This window comes from Chlorocebus sabaeus, chromosome 3 (genome assembly GCF_047675955.1).
Source record: "Chlorocebus sabaeus isolate Y175 chromosome 3, mChlSab1.0.hap1, whole genome shotgun sequence".
Taxonomy (NCBI): Eukaryota; Metazoa; Chordata; class Mammalia; order Primates; family Cercopithecidae; genus Chlorocebus; species Chlorocebus sabaeus.
The window spans coordinates 1,258,842-1,279,417 of NC_132906.1; the positions used below are offsets into that span (position 1 = coordinate 1,258,842).

At 37.2% G+C, this 20,576-nt stretch overlaps 1 protein-coding gene across 5 annotated transcripts in view; it reads left to right on the forward strand.

The window, feature by feature from the left end:
* The window catches only part of PSPC1 (paraspeckle component 1), a 105,501-nt gene that overhangs the window by 52,863 nt on the left and 32,062 nt on the right, over positions 1 to 20,576 (forward strand). For 3 of the 5 annotated variants that reach the window (XR_005236562.2, XR_005236561.2, XM_037986921.2), the window contains exon 7: positions 17,724 to 17,781. The exons of 1 other annotated variant lie outside the window; for it this stretch is intronic. Coding sequence is in view for 1 of the 4 variants with exons in the window: in XM_037986921.2 (XP_037842849.1) it covers positions 17,724 to 17,781 (58 nt within the window). In the remaining 3 variants the exon portion in view is untranslated. Of the gene's footprint in view, positions 1 to 465; positions 620 to 17,723; positions 17,782 to 20,576 lie in introns of all 5 variants that reach the window. One more of the 5 variants, XR_012091720.1, reaches the window with a different exon arrangement.

Sequence of the window (20,576 nt, forward strand, 5' to 3'; positions counted from 1 at the left end):
TCAGGTGGTCCGCCTGCCTTGGCCTCCCAAAGTGCTAGGATTACAGGCATCAGCCACCACGCCTGGCTGAGAAGTTTCTTTTTCTTGTATGGTACATATTAATGCTTGCCTCTTCAATAAAGGAAAGAGTAATTCCTCATACCCTTTTCAGTTTTCTTACATTCAACTAAATATATACCTGACTTGCTATTAAAGCTTATTAGTCTCATTTGACTAGTTGGGAATAGCCCTAAGTATTTCAACACAGTTTATTCAACACACATAATAAACTTGAAAATAAAGGTATGTTATATGCTAAGGCAACAGTTGGACTCAGTTGTATTTCTTTGCTTGTCAGAGGCATTCCATTGTAGCACCCGAGGGACTGTGAGGCCAGAAGGATTAAGAGAATGTTGGCAGAGGCTAACAGTGTAGTGCTTTGTCCAAGGACAGTGCAAAAAATGTTTTGTTTTTTTTTTCTTTTAGAGATGGGGTCTTGATATGTTGCCCAGGCTTGGCTCAAGCACTCCTCCTACCTCATCTTCCTGAGTGGCTGATACAACAAGCATACGCCACTGTGCCCAGCAGAACAGTGTTTTTGCAATGTCCATAATAAACACTCAAGGAGCTTTTAAAAAATGTGGGTTCCTAGATCATACTACTAATAATTGATTTGTTTTTTGATCCAGGTAGATTGCAATACATTGATCTTTGATCACCTTTTTTTGCTAATTCCAGTAGTTTTCAACCTTGCAATATATTTGTGGAACTTAAGGAAAAATGCCTGAGATTCAGTCCACCAAGTATTTTGATTCAGTATGTCTAGGTTGGTACCAGGAGATCTACATGTTAAAGAAAACTCTACACCTTGCTTATTTCTTTCTGTTAGCAGAGATTCAAAACTACTGGCCTTGTATTGAAATGAGACGTATTGAAATGAAAATAGTTGAATTTTTTGTGGGTCCTGGGAGTGTTAGTGGAAGGCATGCTTGATGTGGTTCAACATGGCGTAAGATTTATATAGGACGAAATTTGTTTATTTATTGATGGTATCTTGCTGTGTTGCCCAGGCTGGAGTGCAGTGGCTATTGACAAGTATGATTATAGCACACTACAGCCTCAAACTCCTAGGCTTAAGTGAATTCCTGGCTCAGCCTCCCAAGTAGCTGGGAGAGTAGGCATGCTGCTGTGCCCATCTTTCTTTGTTTTTTTCTCTTTTGATTGTGTCTCCCTATGTTACCCAGGCTGGTCTTGACGTCCTTGAGCTATCCTCCTGTCTCAGCCTCCTGAATAGTGAGACAATAGTTGCCTACCACTGCATATGGTTATATATCCGTCTTTAGAACACGGTTTAAACAATATGACATTCTACGTGAATAGTTCCCTGCAGAATTTGGGTGTGGCAACCTTGATTTGGGCTTTCAGACTGTATGTGCAGGACATATTATCTCAAACTATGCATTAATTTTTCGTGCATAGTTGTAATAGTTTTAATTGTCTCATCCAGACCAGGGGTTGATAGCCTAGAATAGACCAGGCTCAGTTCACATGCAGCCTGTTTTTGTAATACTTGTTTTTGTTTGTTTTGTTTATGACTTCTTTGCCCTACAAAAACTGATTTGAGTAGTTGTGACACAACTATATGAGACTGTATTGAGACTACATGGCCTGCCAACCCTAAAAAATATTTACATCTGGCCCTTTACCTGAAATGTTTGCTGACCTCTGATTTAGAGCCAGTCTGAGAGTTGAAGGGAATCTATAAAAAGTGGCTCATGTTAACCAAACTCATAGAACTTGTGAAGAATAATGCAAATCTATTCATTTATATATTCTTTTCCAGTGTTTTTAGAAGGCTCACTAAGCACAGCACCTCATATTCCAGATCCAAGGATTCCTGAGGAATCCAAATTAATATTCAGAAGGTTCATTGGTAGTCATGGTTATAAACCAGAGCAAAAGTTATGGGAAGAAATGGTAAAGAGTCACAGCCTTGCAGCTGATATGCGTGGGATTTTAAAATATTTTTTTCCTTTTTGAGACGGAGTCTTGCTCTGTCGCCCAGGCTGGACTTCAGTGGTACGATCTTGGCTCACTTGCAACCTCTGCCTCCCGGGTTCAAGTGTTTCTCCTGCCTCAGCCTCCCAGGTATCTGGGATTAGAGGCGTGCGCCACCACGACTGGCTAATTTTTTATTTTTTATTATTTATTTATTTATTTTTTTGAGGCGGAGTTTCACTCTTATTGCCCAGGCTGGAGTGCGATGGCACGATCTCGGCTCACCGCAACCTCCGCCTCTCAGGTTCAAGCAATTCTCCTGCTTTAGCCTCCCTAGTAGCTGGGATTATAGGCATGTGCCATCACGCCCAGCTAATTTTGTATTTTTAGTAGAGACGGGGTTTCTCCATGTTGGTCAGGCTGGTCTCGAACTCCCGACCTCAGGTGATCCACCCACCTCGGCCTCTCAGAGTGCTGGGATTACAGATGTGAGACACCGTGCCTGGCCTTATTTTTTATTTTTAAGACTGAGTCTCGCTAGGCTGGAGTGCAGTGACACGACCTCGGCCCAGTCCAACCCCTGCCTCCGGGATTCAAGTGATACTCCTGCCTCAACCTCCCAAATAGCTGGGACTACAGGCACGTGCCGCCACACCCAGGTAATTTTTGTATTTTTCGTAGAGATGAGGTTTCACCATGTTGGCCAGAATGGTCTCGATCTCTTGACCTCAGGTGATTCGCCCGCTTGGCCTCCCAAAGTGCTGGGATTACATGCGTGAGACGGGGTTTCACCATGTTGGTCGGGCTGGTCTCGAACTCCTGACCTCGTGACCCGACCGCCTCAGCCTCCCAGAGTGTTGGGATTAAAGGTGTGAGCCACCACACCCAGCCAAAATCCCTTTAGTTCTAGTCAGTAGAGGTATAAAGCACTCTTCTTTCAAATGTTAACCCCTCTTGATCAGTATTGTTGAATTTGGCCTGTTTCTTTAACCAGTCAGCCTCTTTTCTTGCCTCCTGCGTGGGATTTTTGTTGTTTGTTTGTTTATCTATCATCTCTTGATTTAATCGGAACCTAACTTTCCCTGATGTGTCATGTGTAAAACTGAAAAACACAAACTATCCAATAAAAAAAAAAATTCCATTAATGTATGCTGTCAGAGAAGAGTGATCCCATTGTTATTTACTAATGAATAGGTACAATTTTATTTTCTGAAATGGTTTGTGAAGATTCCAGAGCAGAAGTTACAGTTTTGTGGTTTCCGCATGGCCGTCCCTCTTTTTCTACAGTTTTTAAAGCTCTAATGAGTTATTTATGTTGCTTAAGAAGATTTGTTTTTTGAAGTCTAAACTCCTGAAGCATTCAAACAAAAGACACATTTTACAAGGGATTTTGATGGCCTCTTCATTAACTTACAGAAGTAACTAAAGAATTGTTTGCTGAAGGATTTGATGTCAGATTTAAGTGTGACCTGCTGGGCTGGTAGGCTTGTTTCTGGTATAATGATGGCCTAGTCCCAGTGGTTTGGACATGTTGGTGAAAATCAAAATGGATAATAACAGACATTGCAACGGTCTCATATGTAATGTTCTAGTTGTGACTAGTTTCGGTTGTTGATGTTTTTACATATTCATTAAAATAATTTATTACAAGCCAAGGAATTTTCTCAATATTTGGCATGGTACATAGTTGTAACTTGACTTAGACTTTTGTGATCAAATAAAAACAAAAAGATATGTAAGTTTGTAAAGTTCACACGTATTCTTGGAATTGATTCGTAGGATTTTGCTGATTTGGGATATTTGGGTTGCAGGTATGTGTCGGTTTTAACCAGGTGCTGAGCTATTTGATCGCTCCTGCAAAGGCTGTGTAATTGTTTTAATAATATCTAATGGTGCGTGGGGAACCATAGAATGTTTCATAGAAAATGGGACAAATGAACATGGATACTATTAAAATACTTGCTACAATAGGCCTGAAATGGGCTTTCTTAGGTGAACCAGGAGGTATGGTTAGCCTAATCATATGCTATGATTATTAGTATTGGTTTTCTGTGTTTTATCATCATATTTGTTCATCTTTTTTGAATGACTACTTGGAAATGGTGACTGAATCTCTTATTCTATGTACACACTTCGTCAGAGGACCCTTCATTGTATTGATTAACTTTTTTTTTGGTCTTACCTTCCGTTAGAGTTTCAGAGAGGTTCATAATCCGGAAGAATTACCATGTTTTCTTTTTTCTCTTTGGAGAATATCTGTTCAGACTCAGGTCATGTATTTCTTCTGATTCCTCACCCTAGCTGTGATCCTTTTCATTAAAATAATTTAAAAGAAAAATTTTTTTAAGGACGGAGTCTCGTTCTGTTGCCCAGGCTGGAGTGCAATGGTGTGATCTCGACTCACTCCAACCTCTGCCTCCTGGGTTCAAGTGATTCTTGTGCCTCAGCCTTCCAAGTAGCTGAGATTACAGGTGAGTGCCACTACATCCGGCTAATATTTGTATTTTTAGTAGAGACGGGGTTCCACCATGTTGGCCAGGCTGATCTTAAACTCCTTACCTCAAGTGATCCACCTGCCTTGGCCTCCCAAAGTGCTGGGATTACAGGTGTGAGCCACTACCCCTGGTCCTTTTTGTGTTTAATATAGTTTATTCTTAATACTTCCCAAGTTGTATTCTAATTTTGTTCTGACTTTGTGTTCTCTGAATTTTTCGAGGTCACAAATTCTATGTTTGTCATGTTATAGTTACTGAGATGTAAACTGAGAGAATTAAGGAGCTGTTTGAAGTCTTGTTTTTCCAATGCCAGTGCAGCTCAGTTACGGTTTTCGGTTTGTATGGATCACCAGACCTTGGCATTTATTGAATATTAATGCCTCAGATATTACACAGTTGGTACTTTGGAAAACATAGGTGGCACTGAGGTACAACTGCTGATAACATTTTTATAGACTTCATACGTGATTAATGAAGAGTAATTTTTAAAAGCAGCCGAAGAAACCATTTTTTTTGTGCTTGGTTTTCAACACACCTAACTTTTTACTTCAGAGTGTTAGACTTACAGGACGACTGGGATGTTACCATGTTGGAAGAAAAATTTGGTCACTGTTTCCTGTATTCAGAACATAGTGCTGAGCGCTGTAGAGGATACAAAGGATGTTAGAGGATTTTAGGTGCTGAGTACGTATACGGAGTAATGTTAAAAGAAACAGCTCAAACGTTCTGAGAGTTTACAAAATGAAATTCTTTACTGAGGGTGTCTAGCTTGTCATTAAATAGTCTTGGCACTGTTGTGGTACTTTTGTGTGTGTGTGTGTGTGTGTGTGTGTGTGTTTATAAAATGATGTGATTTATTTTATTATTCCTGCTGTGTTGTAGGAATACCTCATGTCTTTTCATTTGAAATGGTAAGTTCTTCTAATAATTTTTGGTTCAGAACGGTAAGATTTCTTAGCTAATGTTAACTCTTGTTTGAGCAATCAGAGAAGAGGAGAGTCAAGACCGGCAAATAGATGTGGTTAACTAATGTAAACATATCTTGTGCATTGTCTACTATATAATACAACTAATAATAATTTTAATTATTAGTTTGAATTAGTGACAGAAGATCCTCGGAAGGCATAAAAATTTAACTTTTTGCTTCTGCTTTGTGACTTGTTTAATGTATTTGGAGCCACCTTACAGTGCTTGTTCTATATAGTGACAATAAATTATGTTTTAGGCTAGTCAGTATCTAAGATCTTGTATACTTCATATTGAGGATAGTATCTGTAGTATCATGTAAAATGTTAGAACTTTATACTAAAACTAAAAAATTATAATGTCTATTTATGTTCACTATTAAGGTACCAACTAGTGAGAAGTAGGCTGTAGGAACTCTGGTTTGTAAGCATCTTCTACTGATGAGATGCAGTTATATGAGTTAGATTGGTAATTATTATAATTAGAAACTTTCAAAGGGTTTTGCTTATTTGAGTTAGATTGATAATTATAATTACAAACTTTCAAAGACTTTTACAATTTAAGGTAACTGAAAGTTTATGGGTAAGTTTGCTTCTTTTCTGAATATGGTATCTTACACTACATTGTGCACTATGTCAAACCCTGGCTTTTCTGGTTGTAAGTTTACCATGGTTTTCTTAAGATAACTTCTTCATTTGGTTTATTATTGTTTTTTCTATATTTGGTTTTAGCCAATTGATTTGATTGTTACAGTAGTTTATTTTATAATGGCAAATTTTAAATAACTTTGATTTTTATTTTGGTACCACTTAAATGTGTAAAAAATGACTATGTATTTGAATCTGTAGCTTTTAGTTACCTACTTAGAAGAAAATATGTATTAACTTATCACGATTTCAAGGCCTCTGGTAAATTATTAAGATGATTTATCTAATGCCTAATACCACAAACAGAAGCGGATACTCTCCTGTATAAAATGTGTACTGAGCTCATATGTTGGCCTTCTGTGCCTTGTCTTCCTCTGTTCTGCTTTTTTCTGTTGATGGGACCAGTTTGGAATTGCTGCTTGCGCAGTTTATATTTGTTTTTTTCTTTCACCTTTCATACCTTGACCTGGTTATGATAGTTTTACTTTGGTAAGGAAATGCACTGGATAAGAAAGAGGTTTTGGATCAAGAAATGCAAACCAGTCACCAGCATTAAGTGAGCTTTGGTAAGATTTTATTGCTAGTATTGTTTGTCTTACAGCTGATATCCTTGCTCTTTTTTTTTTTTTTTTTTTTTTTTTTTTTTTTTTTTTTTTTTTTTAGGAGTTCTGGGTAAAATAACTAAATTTGAAGAATAATTAAATATTATTAATCAATTTTAAGTTGTAAAAACGCCTCTTCAGAGAGAGTTTACAATGACAGTTGAAACTGGTAATCTTGAAAATACTCTCAGGTGTTTGCATTATAAATGCATTACAATGTGTTATAAATAAAATTCTTAGAAGCAGTGTTGTGCACCAGCTACTTGGGAGGCTGAGGTGGGAGGATCAATTGAGCTTAGGAATTCGAGGCCAGCTTGGGCAACATAGTGAGAGGCCCATCTCTTAAAATCTCAGCCGAATAGAAGCTTCTTTAACAATTAATTTATGTAAAATACTTAGTTCCTTCTGTCCCTTGATGTATGCTAGATTGTGTTTACATTTAATTGATCTTCGGTTATAATGCCTCCCTATGTATTAAAAAGCAGCCATTAATTTTTCTACACATTCAGTTGAATTTGACAGTAATATCAGAGCAATCTATTCACTCAATTACCTGAACGAGGCTTTCAAAATACATTGTTGAATGTATTTGGTTTAAGAGGCACATGTCAATAATGAACACAATAAGTTTCCCTACTTCTATTTGTCGCCTCTATTTCTGATTTAGTATTTAACAAGTAACAATTACTTTTTGTTTCGTGACTAAACCTTGCAGTATAAATTAAGATGTAATTACGTGGGTGCAGTGGCATGATTGTAGTCCCAGCTACTTGAGAGCCTGAGGCAGGAGGATCAGTTGAGCCCAGTGAGTATAAGTCCAGCCTGGGCAACATAGTGAGACTCATCTTTATTTATTATTATTTTTAATGTAATTGATTATTCAAAAGGATTCATTTTAAAGTTTCAATATTTTAGTAGTCTTTTTCAAAAGAGCTTTAGGTCCACAGCAAGATTGAGTGGAAGGTACAGAGATTGCCTGTCTACCCCATGCCACATACATACAGCTTCTCCTGCTATCAAAATGTTTTACCGGAATGATATATCTATGAAAATTGCTGAAGCTACATTGACACGTTCTTACCAGCCGAAGTCTATAGTTTACCTTTAGATTTGCTCTGGGTGTACATTCTGAGGGTTTTGACAAATCTATGACATGAACCTATCATTATAGTATCATACAGAGTATTTTCACCTCCTTAAAAATCTTCGTGTTCTTCTTTATCCCTTCCACCTACCCCTTGGCAACCATTGATCCTTCTATCTCCATAGTTTAGTTTTTTTCCAGAACGTCATATAGTTGGAATCATACAGTATATAGCCTCTTCAGATTGGCTTCCAGTCACCTGGCAATATGCATTTCAGTTTCCTCTATGTCTTTTCATGGGTCGATAGCTCATTTCTTTTTAGTGCTGAATAATATTGTGATTGTACCACAGTTCACCCATTCACATACTGACAGACATCTTGGTTGCTTCCAGGTTTTAGCAATTATGAATCAAGCTGCTGTAAACATTCCTTTGTAGGTTTTTATGTAGACATAAGTTTACACATCCTTTGGGTAAATGCAAAGAGTGATATTGCTGTATCAGATGGTAAGAGTATATTTAATTTTAACAGAAACTGCCAGGGTGTCTTGCAAAATGGTTACACCTATTTGTATTCCCTTCAGCAGTACGTTAAAGTTCTGGTTGTGTCACATCTTTGCCAGCATTTGTTTTGTCAGTGTTTCGGATCGTCACCATTCTAGTAGGTTTTGTAGTACTGTCTCATTTTAATTTGCAGTTCCATCAATGTAATTTGCAATTCTGTCAATGACATACGATGTAAAGTTTCATTTAAACAATCATATAACTGAGGAATATTTTCCCAAATATTCATGTGTGAAGGTATTTAGGAATGCATGTATTGAGGGGAGAACACCCACCTTTGGGTATATATGTATAAAGAGATTGTCTTATATTTTTTAAACTACCTCTCACTAACTAGCAGCAAATAATACAGTGTATTGGAAATTAATGTGTTTAATTGCCTGAATTTAAAATGTTAAGTTTTCCAAGCATTCACTATTAAGTTGGAAAGTTTACATGCTATTGAGTTGTATCAATAGAAATGTATATTTTTTTCTTTTCATTTTAAAACATTTAAAAAGTTTTTTGAGTGAGGTCTCATTCTGTCACCCAGACTGGAGTGCAGTGACGCAATCATAGGTCACTGTACCTCTAATTCCTGACCTCAGGGGATCCTCCTGCCTTGGTCACCCAGAACCCTGAGATTATAGGCCCTGGACACCATGCCTGACCCTTATTTACTTTTTTTTTTTTTTTTTTTAAGTGGAGTCTCCCTCTGTTGCCCACGCTGGAGTGCAGTGGCGGAATTCAGAGACTCCATCTCCTGAGTTCAAGTGATTCTCCTGCCTCAGCCTTACGAGCAGCTGGGACTACAGGGGTGCACCACCACACCCGACTGATTTTTTTTTTTTTTTGAGATGGAGTCTTACTCTGTCGCCCAGGCTGGAGTGCAGTGGCACGATCTTGGCTCACTGCAGTCTGCACCTTCTGGGTTCAAGCGATTCTCCTGCCTGAGGCTCGTGCCACAGCACCTGGCTCATTTTTTGTGTTTTTAATAGAGATGGGGTTTCACCATGTTGATCAGGCTGGTCTTGAACTGCTGACCTCAGGTAATCTGCCTGCCTCAGCCTCCCACAGTGCTGGGATTACAGGCATGAGCCACCATGCTTGGCCTTAAGTTTTTGTAATTTTAGTATTTGCGGGGTTTCACCATGTTGGCCAGGCTGATCTCCTGACCTCAAGTGATCTGCCCGCCTCAGCCTTCGAAAGTGCTGGGATTACAGGTGTGAGCCACCACATCCGGCCCAGTTTACTTTTATTAGAAAAGATTAATTTGCTGATGTACGTCGTTCAATATCTTAATACTCTTTTCATGAGTTAATACTTTCTTGGCAGAGAGGCCTAATCTCTTGAGGTTTTTAAAAATACCCATGAATATTTCATGTAAGTGATTTTTGCTTCATTCTTTGTGTCTACAATTTGTAATCTTTCTGGCTCCTAACTTTTTTTTTTTTTTTTGAGATGGAGTCTCACTCTGTCGCCAGGCTTTTCATAGAGATGGGGTTTCACCATCTTGGCCAGGCCGGTCTCGAACCCCTGACCTCAGGTGATCTGCCTGCCTCAGCCTCCGAAAGTGCCGGGGTTACAGGAGTGAGCCACCGCGCTTGGCCAACAGTTCTTATTTAGTCTTTCTCATGAAAATTTAACTGGTTATAACTTTACTCTTCTTTTATGTAACCTTCTCTAGTGAAGGAAAAGGTAATAGTATATAGTTTGCTCACACTAAAATACTTTCAATTGCTGAATATAATTTTTTTTTTAGGGAATTTATTTTTAGGAATATTTAGATATTCCTAATTGATTAAAAAGGCTGAATCCTGTTACTTGTCAGAACTTACTATATTTTTCTCTAGAATTATATATTTCTTAGTGGATTTAAATGTTCTACATTATTTTAGCATTTTCTTTTATTGAGGCATAGAACCTAAATAGCATGTGGTGATTCCTAGACCATTCTTAAAGCTTCTTTTGAGATAAACATGAGAGGTCTTTATCAATAAAGAATTTTGATTGTGACCTAAAAAAGAATATTGATTGTGCCCATTAAGATTGCATTCTTTCAAACAAGAGTTTATATTGATAAAGTGTTAGATGAATACCTGTTGTCATTGATCAATCAATGTTATTCCAGTTGACACAGTTAAAGCAGTTTTTATTTAGTTCAGTGAGTGTATCTCCCAGGTTTAGGTGGTCATACTACACTTTAGCTTTACCTGAGTACTGTGTTAAGTCATTCCTTTAAATTAGGTTATTGGTAATATACATACACACGCAAAATATACATGTTGAGTATCCCTTATCTAAAATGTTTGGGACTAGAAGTGTATTGGAATTTGGATTTTTTTGGATTTTGAAACGTTTGTATGTTACGTAATGAGATATCTTGGGGATTGAACCCAGATCCAAATATGAAATTCACTTATGTTTCATATATGTCTTATATACATAGCATGAAGGTTTTTTTAAGCAGAGTCTTGCTCTGTCACCCAGGCTGGAGCGCAGAGGCACGATCTTGGCTCGCTGCAAGCTCTGCCTCCTGGGTTCATGCCATTCTCCTGCCTTAGCCTCCCGAGTAGCTGGGACTACAGGTGCCTTCCACCATGCCCGGCTAATTTTTTGCATTTTTAGTAGAGACGGGGTTTCACCGTGTTAGCCAGGATGGTCTTGATCTTTTGACCTCATGATCCATCTGGCTCGGCCTCCCAAAGTGCTGGGATTATGCGTCCGTCCAAAAAATTTTTTTTAAGAGACAGTGTCTCACTGTGTTCCACAGGCTTGTCTTGAATTCCTGGGCTCGAGCAATTCTTGCATCTCAGCCTTCCTGAGTGCTGGGGTTATAGGCATGAACCACTATACCTGGCTCAGTAGAATATTTTAAGTAATTTTGTGCGTGAAAGTTTTGCCTACATTTTGACTTAAACCCATCACATGAGGTCAAATATGGAATCTTCCACTTTGGGCGTCGTATTGGTGTTGAAAACGTTTTGGATTTTGGAGCATTTGGGGTTTTGGATGTTTATGCTCACCTTGTATCTTGATAGCCCAAGTATTAAATATTAAAGGAAAAATATCCATGTTCTGCACAAAAAGTGTCATGTGCCAGTAGTGGCATGTTTACCACATTTTGGAAAATATTTGTTAGGTTAATTTGCCTGACTTAGTGCAATCTTTCTGTTTTATATTTTCATGAAAGAAGACTGACTGGGACTTTAAAAATAGTGCTTCTCAAACATTTTGGCTTCCATATTTCTTTAATTTTCCATATCACTAGGAAAAACTATTGAGGCCTCCAAAGTGCTGCTGAAGGAATATATCAATATTTACCATGTTATAAGCCAAAGCGCGTTTTAAAGAAAACGTTACAGAATTAAGAGTCACTTTCTTGTACATTTTTGCAAATGCCTTTAATGTTCCCTTCAGTGCAGTGGGAAGAATGGTATTGTTTTATGTTTTGTAAATTGTTTTGCTCTATGAGAAATGGTCGGCTTCCCACATTTGCTTTTGCATTCCATCTATTGCAGAAAGCTTTTTAATTAAAATGCGTCAAAGAAGACCTGACTTTATACGGAGAAGTGATAAGGGAGGAGTATGTTAATAACCTTTAAAGATAATTGTGGATTTTTTTGATACTACTGTAAAACTTAAAAGTATTCTTAACATTGAAATTAATTGGACTGGCTGGGCATGGTGGCTCACACCCATAATCTTAGCACTTTGGGAGGTTGAGACAGGTGGATCAGTTGAGCTCAGGAGTTCAAGACCATCCTGAGCAACATGGAAAACCCCATTTCTACAAAAAACACAAAAATTATCTGGGTGTGATGGTATGTGCCTATAGTTCTGCACTCCGGAGGCTGAAGCAGGAGGATCACTTGAATCGGAGGCAGAGGCTGCATGAGTTGAGATCACGCCATTGCACCCCAGCCTGGGCAGCAGAGTGAGACTCTGTCTCAAAAGAAAAAAAAAAAAAGAAAAAGAAAAAGGAATCCATTGGGCTGCTTTGAATTTTGAATGGCTCTTTTACCCATGCATGATTTTGTAGTGTCATGTACCAATCAGAAGAAAAATACTGATGCATTGACCTAAGCAGATTATCCAAATGCTAATGTGTTTATTTTACAAAATTAGAAGTTACATGTCTTCATATTGATCTCATAGAAAATGCTGGCCAGATACTCAAGCCAATAATTGTAGTGTCTCATATAAAAATCTTGTTCCATGAAAAAAGTATTTCATTCAGTATGCAACCCAATCATGAATGCTTTTTCTTAAAATAACCGTCCTGCTTCAGAATGCAGCAGATGTACTTTGTGGACAAATCCTGTTTTATTGTGAAGAACGTGAAAAAAACTTGTACCCATAGATAGAGATTTAATAAAATTAACTTTTACTGCTTCCTCCAGGTATTCATAGTTTAAAAATTGAAAATACAATTTTATCTATGTGTCAAATGCAGTGGTTATTAGTAAAAATTGGGCCCAGGTCTCTTGGCTTGTGCTAAAGTGCTGGGACTTTTCCCAGTCATTACTTTTGCACCATTGAATGTAGTAAATGTTGACACAGAGAAAAGTCTGATGATATATTATAACTAACTATATCTTAGTGCTAGGAAAACATGAAATACTTATGACTGCACTTCCTGAGTCTTAGGGACTCTTAGAACTCCATGACCTACACGTTAAGAACGCTGCGATGATGGAATGCTCTTTTGACATGTGGTTCTGGGAATTAGTCATACTTTGCCTCCTTTTTGGTCATCTGTTAATTTAAGTACACTTGCATTCCAAGCTTTCAGGAATACATATGTATAATTCTTTTTCATGGAAAGGCATACAGTCTTATAAATACTGCAAAGATAAGTTAAAAGGCCGGGTGCGGTGGCTCACGCCTGTAATCCCAGCACTTTGGGAGGCCGAGGCGGGCGGATCACAAGGTCAGGAGATCGAGACCATGGTGAAACCCCGTCTCTACTAAAAATAGAAAAAATTAGCCGGGCGCAGTGGCGGGCGCCTGTAGTCCCAGCTACTCGGGAGGCTGAGGCAGGAGAATGGCGTGAACCCGGGAGGCGGAGCTTGCAGTGAGCCGAGATTGCGCCACTGCACTCCCGCCTGGGTGACAGAGCGAGACTCCGTCTCAAAAAAAAAAAAAAAAAAAAAAAATCTCACCTTTTATTAGGCTTCACCTGTTGGAATTCTTTTTTTTTTTTTTTTTTTTGGCTGTCTGGGACATGGAGATATGTTGGAATTTTTGAAGAATGAAAGTATCTTGTGAACGTCAAGAATTTTGTAACTCTTTTTTAGTAGAATCGTATAGACTAGCTCAGCCACTTAGTATCCGTATTACCTTGACTAAGTTATTCAACTTGGTGCCTCAGTTTCATTATGTCTAAAATGAGGTAACAGTAGGCCTACTTCATAGAGTTGAATCAATAATGTAAAACTGAGTTTTCATCATAGCTTTATTTTAGCACACTGCAGTCTTTTGAGATGTTGGTTATAAATAATTTGTTTTGGCTTAAACCACAACTCTTAATTTTTTGTAATGTAATAAAACATTGTTTAAATTTGTAAAAATATCACATATACGCACTGGTTCTAACTTAAATTCTGATTAGAAGTGTTACTAAAAGCCATTCATAGAAGGAAGGAGGGGTCTTGTGTATTGCTTGTTGGATGGGCACACATTTGGGAATTTCTTCAAGTGATTCTTATTAATATTTGATAGACTTAGTGATAGTGAAGAATGCCGTATTTCATTTTACAAAATCATCTTAATATAATCTCTACCTCTTTTGTATTTTACTAGAAGTTTGTAGCGGTGGGTTTCTAGAAAGTAACAGCCTGAAGACATGACTGGGAAACTGAAAATTTCTTTTACCCCTTCTAAAATAGTTACAAAATGATGTCATCAAATTACACTCTTTTTTTTTAAGAGCAAAGCTGTGTAAAATAGTATTCAGTACATCTTTAAGATATTGTCAACATTACTAAATACAAGTGTGTATATATATATTTAGTGAAAAATGCTGTAATGTGCCTCATGAATTGGTATTTTTTAAATTTATTTTTTAATTGGTATTTTAATACAGTAATATACTATAGTAGCCTGGAGTATTCTAAGATATTCTGATTATCTCATTTAGAGAACGGTGTTTTAGAACTTGTACCGATTTACAATATACCACCAGAAGGGGAATGTTCGTGTTTAATAGTTGACTTAAAACCATAGTTATTTTTGGTACATTGATACATTTCCCATGAAATTTTTTTAGTGACAATGGATTTAATAATAAAAGAAGGGGCTGGGCGCAGTGGCTCACGCCTGTAATCCTAGCACTTTGGGAGGCTGAGATGGGCGGATCATGAGGTCAGGAGATCTAGACTATCCTGGCTAACACGGTGAAACCCCGTCTCTACTAAAAATACAAAAAAATTAGCCGGGCGTGGTGGCTGCGCCTGTAGTCCCAGCTACTCAGGAGGCTGAGGCAGGAGAATGGCGTGAACCTGGGAGGCAGAGTTTGCGGTGAGCCAAGATTGAGCCACTGCACTCCAGTCTGGGCGACAGAGCGAGACTCCGTCTCAAAACAAACAAACAAATAATAATAGTAAAAGAAGGTACTTTGTGAATAATAAAGCTCACAGTATTCTAGAAAGTTATTCTAGAAAGTGATACATAAAGCTGAGAATATAAAGAGACAGTAAAAAAGATTGTTTGCGCCCTTTTTTCCTGCCAGTGAATCACAGGCCAATAGTTAAGCTATTAGGGTATATAAGGGGTAATTGAAATCTCAAGCAGTGAGACTGTAAATAATTTCCCTGTATTAGTGGTTAGATATTGAATTTCTAACCTTTTATAGTGAAGACAAATTCAAAAGTAAAACTATAAATTGAATTCCTGTCCTCCCCGAAAGTCATGACTATGAAATCCATATATTTTACTCGATGATGCAGGTGTGTAACCAGCTTCTGAACAACAGAAGATCTACTGTATTTGCTTGTTACAGATACGTATCTAGATACTATAGATACTATTTTTATAGCTAGAAGATTTTGGGTGTGTTGAAGCATTCTTCACTTTTATCAGTAGGTTCTGAGAACCTATCAGTAGTTTCTAAGTAGTGATAAGGAAATGGCAGTTTGATTTGGTCTACTGAAAGTAGTGATAAACATAATCTTTATTTTCAAATAGTTTTCTAAATGTAATGCTTGATCAGTAGCCAATTTTATATCACAGTCTAGCTTGCTTTTTTTTTTTTTTTTTTTTTTTTTTTTTGAGACAGAGTTTTGCTCTTGTTGCCCAGGCTGGAGTGCAATAGTGCAATTTTGGTTCACTGCAACCCCTGCCTCCTGGGTTCAAGCGATTCTCCTGCCGCAGCCTCTTGAGGAGGTAGGATTATAGGCATGTGCCACTACTGCCCAGCTAATTTTTTTGTTTTATTAGTAGAGACAGGGTTTCTGTTTTTTTGTTTTTTTTTTTTTTTGAGACGGAGTCTCACTTTGTTGCCTAGGCTGGAGTGCAGTGGTGCGATCTCGGCTCACTGCAACCTCTGCCTCCTGGGTTCACGCCATTCTCCTGCCTCAGCCTCCCGAATAGTTGGGACTACAGTTACCCACCACCACGCCTGACTAATTTTTTTGTATTTTTAGTAGAAACGGGGTTTCACCATGTTTACCAGGCTGGTCTTGAACTCCTGACCTCAGGTGATCTGCCTGCCTCAGCCTCCCAGAGTGTTGGGATTACAGGCGTGAGCCACTGCACCCCACCTCAGTCTAGCTTTTTTTGCAGGTCAGTAATAGTACCCATTAATGGTCACAACTGTTACGATGAGAAATTTATTTTTAGGAAAGTTAAAACATGGCTTTTAGGGCTGGGCGTGGTGATTCACGCTTGTAATCCCAGCACCTTGCGAGCGTGAGGCAGGAGGATTGCTTGAACCCAGGAGTTAGATACCAGCCTGGTCGACATAGTGAGACCCTATCTCTATAAAAAAAAAATCAAAAAATTCGCCAGGCATGATGGTGCATGCTTGTCGTCCCATCTATTAGGGAAACTGAGGCAGGAGGATCCCTTGAGCCCAGGAGTTCGAGACTGCAGTGAGCTATGATGACGCCACTGCATTGCAGCCAGGGCAACAGAGCGAGGGTCTCTGAAAAAAAATATTAAAAAAGAAGGTTTTAGAAAGGTTGGCATTTAAATGTTCTAAATAATGTGAAAAAGCATTTTTATCTCTTCATGATGGTGTTTTTGTTGTACTGTAGCTTCATTCATTGTACCTTAACTTCATTCATTAAGATTACCTTTGGACATCTCCGTTTAAGTTAGGCAGTTTTTTTAAGGAGCCACTTGTGGCTTAATGGCAATTATGTTTCCATCATAGGCTTTTATTTTATTTCCAGCTTTATAGGTGCTTTTCAACAGTATTTTGTATTATCAAATGGAACTTTAAATGAACATTTAGATTTTAATAAGATTGCTTTTTCAAAAGTACAGTAATTATGCTTTCTTTAAACATTTCTGCAATTGTCTCATAATGGAATGTTTTTCATGATTGCTATATTTAACAAAGTTTTCTGTGATTGGAAATGGTCATCAAGTCAAAGTGAAAATTGCAATTTTCGTATGTTATCTTGAGTAATTTCACTTAGAGATTTCATTGAAGTTAATTCTATATCACTATTGTTGGTAAATGAAGAGCTTTTAGGAAGCAGTTTCTGTAGTGAAATTTCAAATGTTTTGAATATTTCTGTTTTATAGTTAACTGTGTAATACTTTCATTCAGGTTTTCAAATAAAATTACTGCACAGTTAAAGGAAAGCAGTGTTATGTTGAGCTTTCAGTAATTGCTTGTGTGGGCTTTCTGTAGTCCCTAGATGGAATAATGCTTGAGTAGATAAATAAAAATACATGAATGAATTATAATTTAGACAGTGAAGATTGTAACCTTATTTTTAGCATAATTCCCTAAAGCTGTTTGTGTTATATATTTGAATACATTTCAATATGAACTTGGTAACAGTCATTTCTATTTTAAGACTTCAGTGACCTGGGAGGAGAAAATAATTGGCTTTGGTGGTTATTATTACTAGATTTTCCTTTGCATGGAATGTAGGCATGTATCTTTCATCTGTTGGAATAAAAACATTAATCTGTGGTATGTTTTATATAATCTGATTCATTAGTAATCTAATCTTGCAATATAAACTGAGTGCATTAAGTGTTTGTAGTATATTAAGCCTGGGAGACTGAAGTTTCTTTTCAGCATTCTTATTAAGTATATGATGATGGAAATTTTTCAAAATTTTTAATGGAAAATGATGTCCCAATTCACTCTTTTCTTTTTGATTTTAGATGGGAAATGTAAAGTCATAAGATCGATAGGTTGACTGTGACAACTATGTTTACTTACAGAGAGAACAGGAAATGAGAATGGGTGATATGGGTCCCCGTGGAGCAATAAACATGGGAGGTAGGGATTTGAAGCAAAAGGCTTTTGTAACTTATCATTTTTGGGGGGACTGTTTATGCTGTTTGTGGTATATTCTTATATCAGTAAGAAACTAAAATACGGAACCAACATTTCTAAAGGTGAAATCTCTTACATCCATTAAACTGGAATACCATACAACTATATTAAAAATATATGCTTGGGAAGAAAATTCTCATTTTGTTTTTGTTTGAAGGCTAAATGATGTGTTATACATTCATAGGCTTAATGAAAGAAACATATAAACCAGGTTGTAATATAGCCTGAAAGTAGTTTAGTCATTGCATTGTGTAATACAGCTCTGTCTTTGCAGTTTTAAAATCAAATTATATTCCTGCTAATTGGCTTTTTGTTTGTTTGTTTTGTTTTTTGAGGCAGGGCCTCACTGTGTTGCCCAGGCTGGAGTATAGTGGTGCAATCTCAGCTCGCTGAAACCTCTACCTCCTGGGCTCAAGTGGTCCTTCCATCTTACCAAGTCGCTGGGACTACAGGCATGCGCCACCATGCCTGGCTTATTTTTTGTGTTTTTAGTAGAGACAGGATTTCACCATGTTGCCCAGGCTGGTCTTGAACTCCGGGGCTCAAGCAGTTTACCCGCGTTAGCTTCCCAAAGTGCTGATATTACAGGCATGAGCCACCTGGCCTGTCCTAATCGGACACTGGAAATGAATAGTTTCTGAGCAGGAAATTGATAGGTCCTGAGTGTGTTTTTAGGCTTTTAGAGAGCGTTTTATATACATTTCTATCTTAAACTAGCTTTTTGTGTAACTTTAAACCTGTTTTCCTTCACTCTAATGAATATTGAACTTTTTTCTTTTAACCTACAGTGTTGTGCACAGAAGTGCACTCAGTCTTTGTAGACTATGACTCATCAGGGGAATTACGTGTGTCGCCAATGCATGTTTTAGAGTTAACTAAGTTTTTAAGAAGTATATTAGCAACTTTAATATGGATTTGCTCGTATAGCCAAGTTGCAAGGAAAATAATGCCAAGTAAATAACTTAAAGGACAAACAAGCGTGCCTTACTAAATTTCATAGGCCTTACTAAATTTGAAATTTGAAATGTCATACATTTAAAAGTTGGGTAAGGAATTAAATTTTATGAAATTAATTGTCCCGCAAAAGCTGTCCCACATTTAGTTGTCCCACAAAAGCTGTTATGAAGCTAAAAATCTTTATATAACTTAAATGTACATACTGTTTTAAAGATTACACTACCATGGCAAACAATATACTTAACATGCACACCCATTTACAAAATCAAGTATGTTCTTAGCATATATAGTCTATCAAATGAAACTTAAGTCGTGTGAAATGAACATTTTCCATGATAAGCTTTTTTTCTTAAACTTCTATTGCCAGTGTTTCAGTACTACTAATCAGATAATGTAGAGTCATATATTGCTGTTTACTTGGTCACTTTTTACCAATGAGTAGTTAGTAAATATCTCTGGTATATGCAGGAAGCAAGAAACATGGCCCTTGCCCATAAAGAACTTAATTGTGAAATTACTGCAGTGGATACGTGAAATAATTAATGAACCGAGAGCGTCTGCATTCTAAATTAAGAAACATAATTGAGTATAGTGATGTCCAAGTGGTCCAATATTCATGTGTTTTTTTTAGAGTAAATGCTGGGATGGTATATAATACAATCCATGTAATTTAAAGGATTTTAGGAATAAGATTATTATAGATTATACATGGCAGTTTAAAAGGCCGTTCTTATTAGAGTGACATTAACATCAGAGCTAAACTTTAAAATAGTATAAAACTTAAAACCATTTCTGATGGCACAGAGATACTCTGCAATTTTATCAGAAGAAATATAAGAATATGCCTTTAGAGTCCTTATTTAGTTAGGAATTGAAGATAACTTAAAATTTTTGTGACATTTTATTCACCAGAGGACCTATTTACATTTTAGCACTTACTCTCCTAAAGTCCAGTTTATCTCATTTTCTCTTCAGTCTTCATTCAGTGTGAGACTTCATCATAAAGGTTTTCTAGAGCTATTAATCATTATCATCCAGTTGGGTTGTTGAGAAGTTAAAACTGTCATAACTCATCAAGTTACATTGATGGAAAGTGGCAGCAGATTTTCTAGGACACTAGTGTGTATAACCAAGTGAAACATACATTATAATGCTACCTTTCTAGTAACCAGATAATGCTAACATTTCTTAGATCTTTAAATTTATTTATAGCTATGTGGTGGAAGATATGAGTACTAAAAGTAAAACTCTAAGTTAACTACTGTGAGTTGGAAATATTATTTTTGATTTTTTTACATCCATAGTTGTGTAGTTATTTTCGAACCCACCATTGTAAAATTACATTCTATTAAAGAGAAAGAGAGGAAAAAGAAACTAAATTTGTTTTCTGGGGGATAATTGAGGTAAGATGCCTCTTAGATACTGTTCTTATACTCTCTTCATTTCTAGTTGTAGAAATTATTAAAAATAGCTATTTAGGGCTATAGTGAGGGAGTGGAAATACTCTTGGATAAAGTCTGTTTATTGGCAAGAGCGTTTGGGGATGAAGGAAATAATTCCTTCCTATGAATTTGCTAGGTTTCTGGGGATTGGATTTGAAGGCAGAAGTACGATGCCAGGGGCTGGTAGGGACTCAGCCATGTAGAGATTTCAGCTTCATTATAGTGTATATTTGAGAAATTGAGTTTTTATTGTCAGAAAATTGACCTGTGTAATGAAATACTAAAGAAAACCCTGAATTAGAATGGCTTTGTTATAAATTTTTAATGATAAACAAGCAA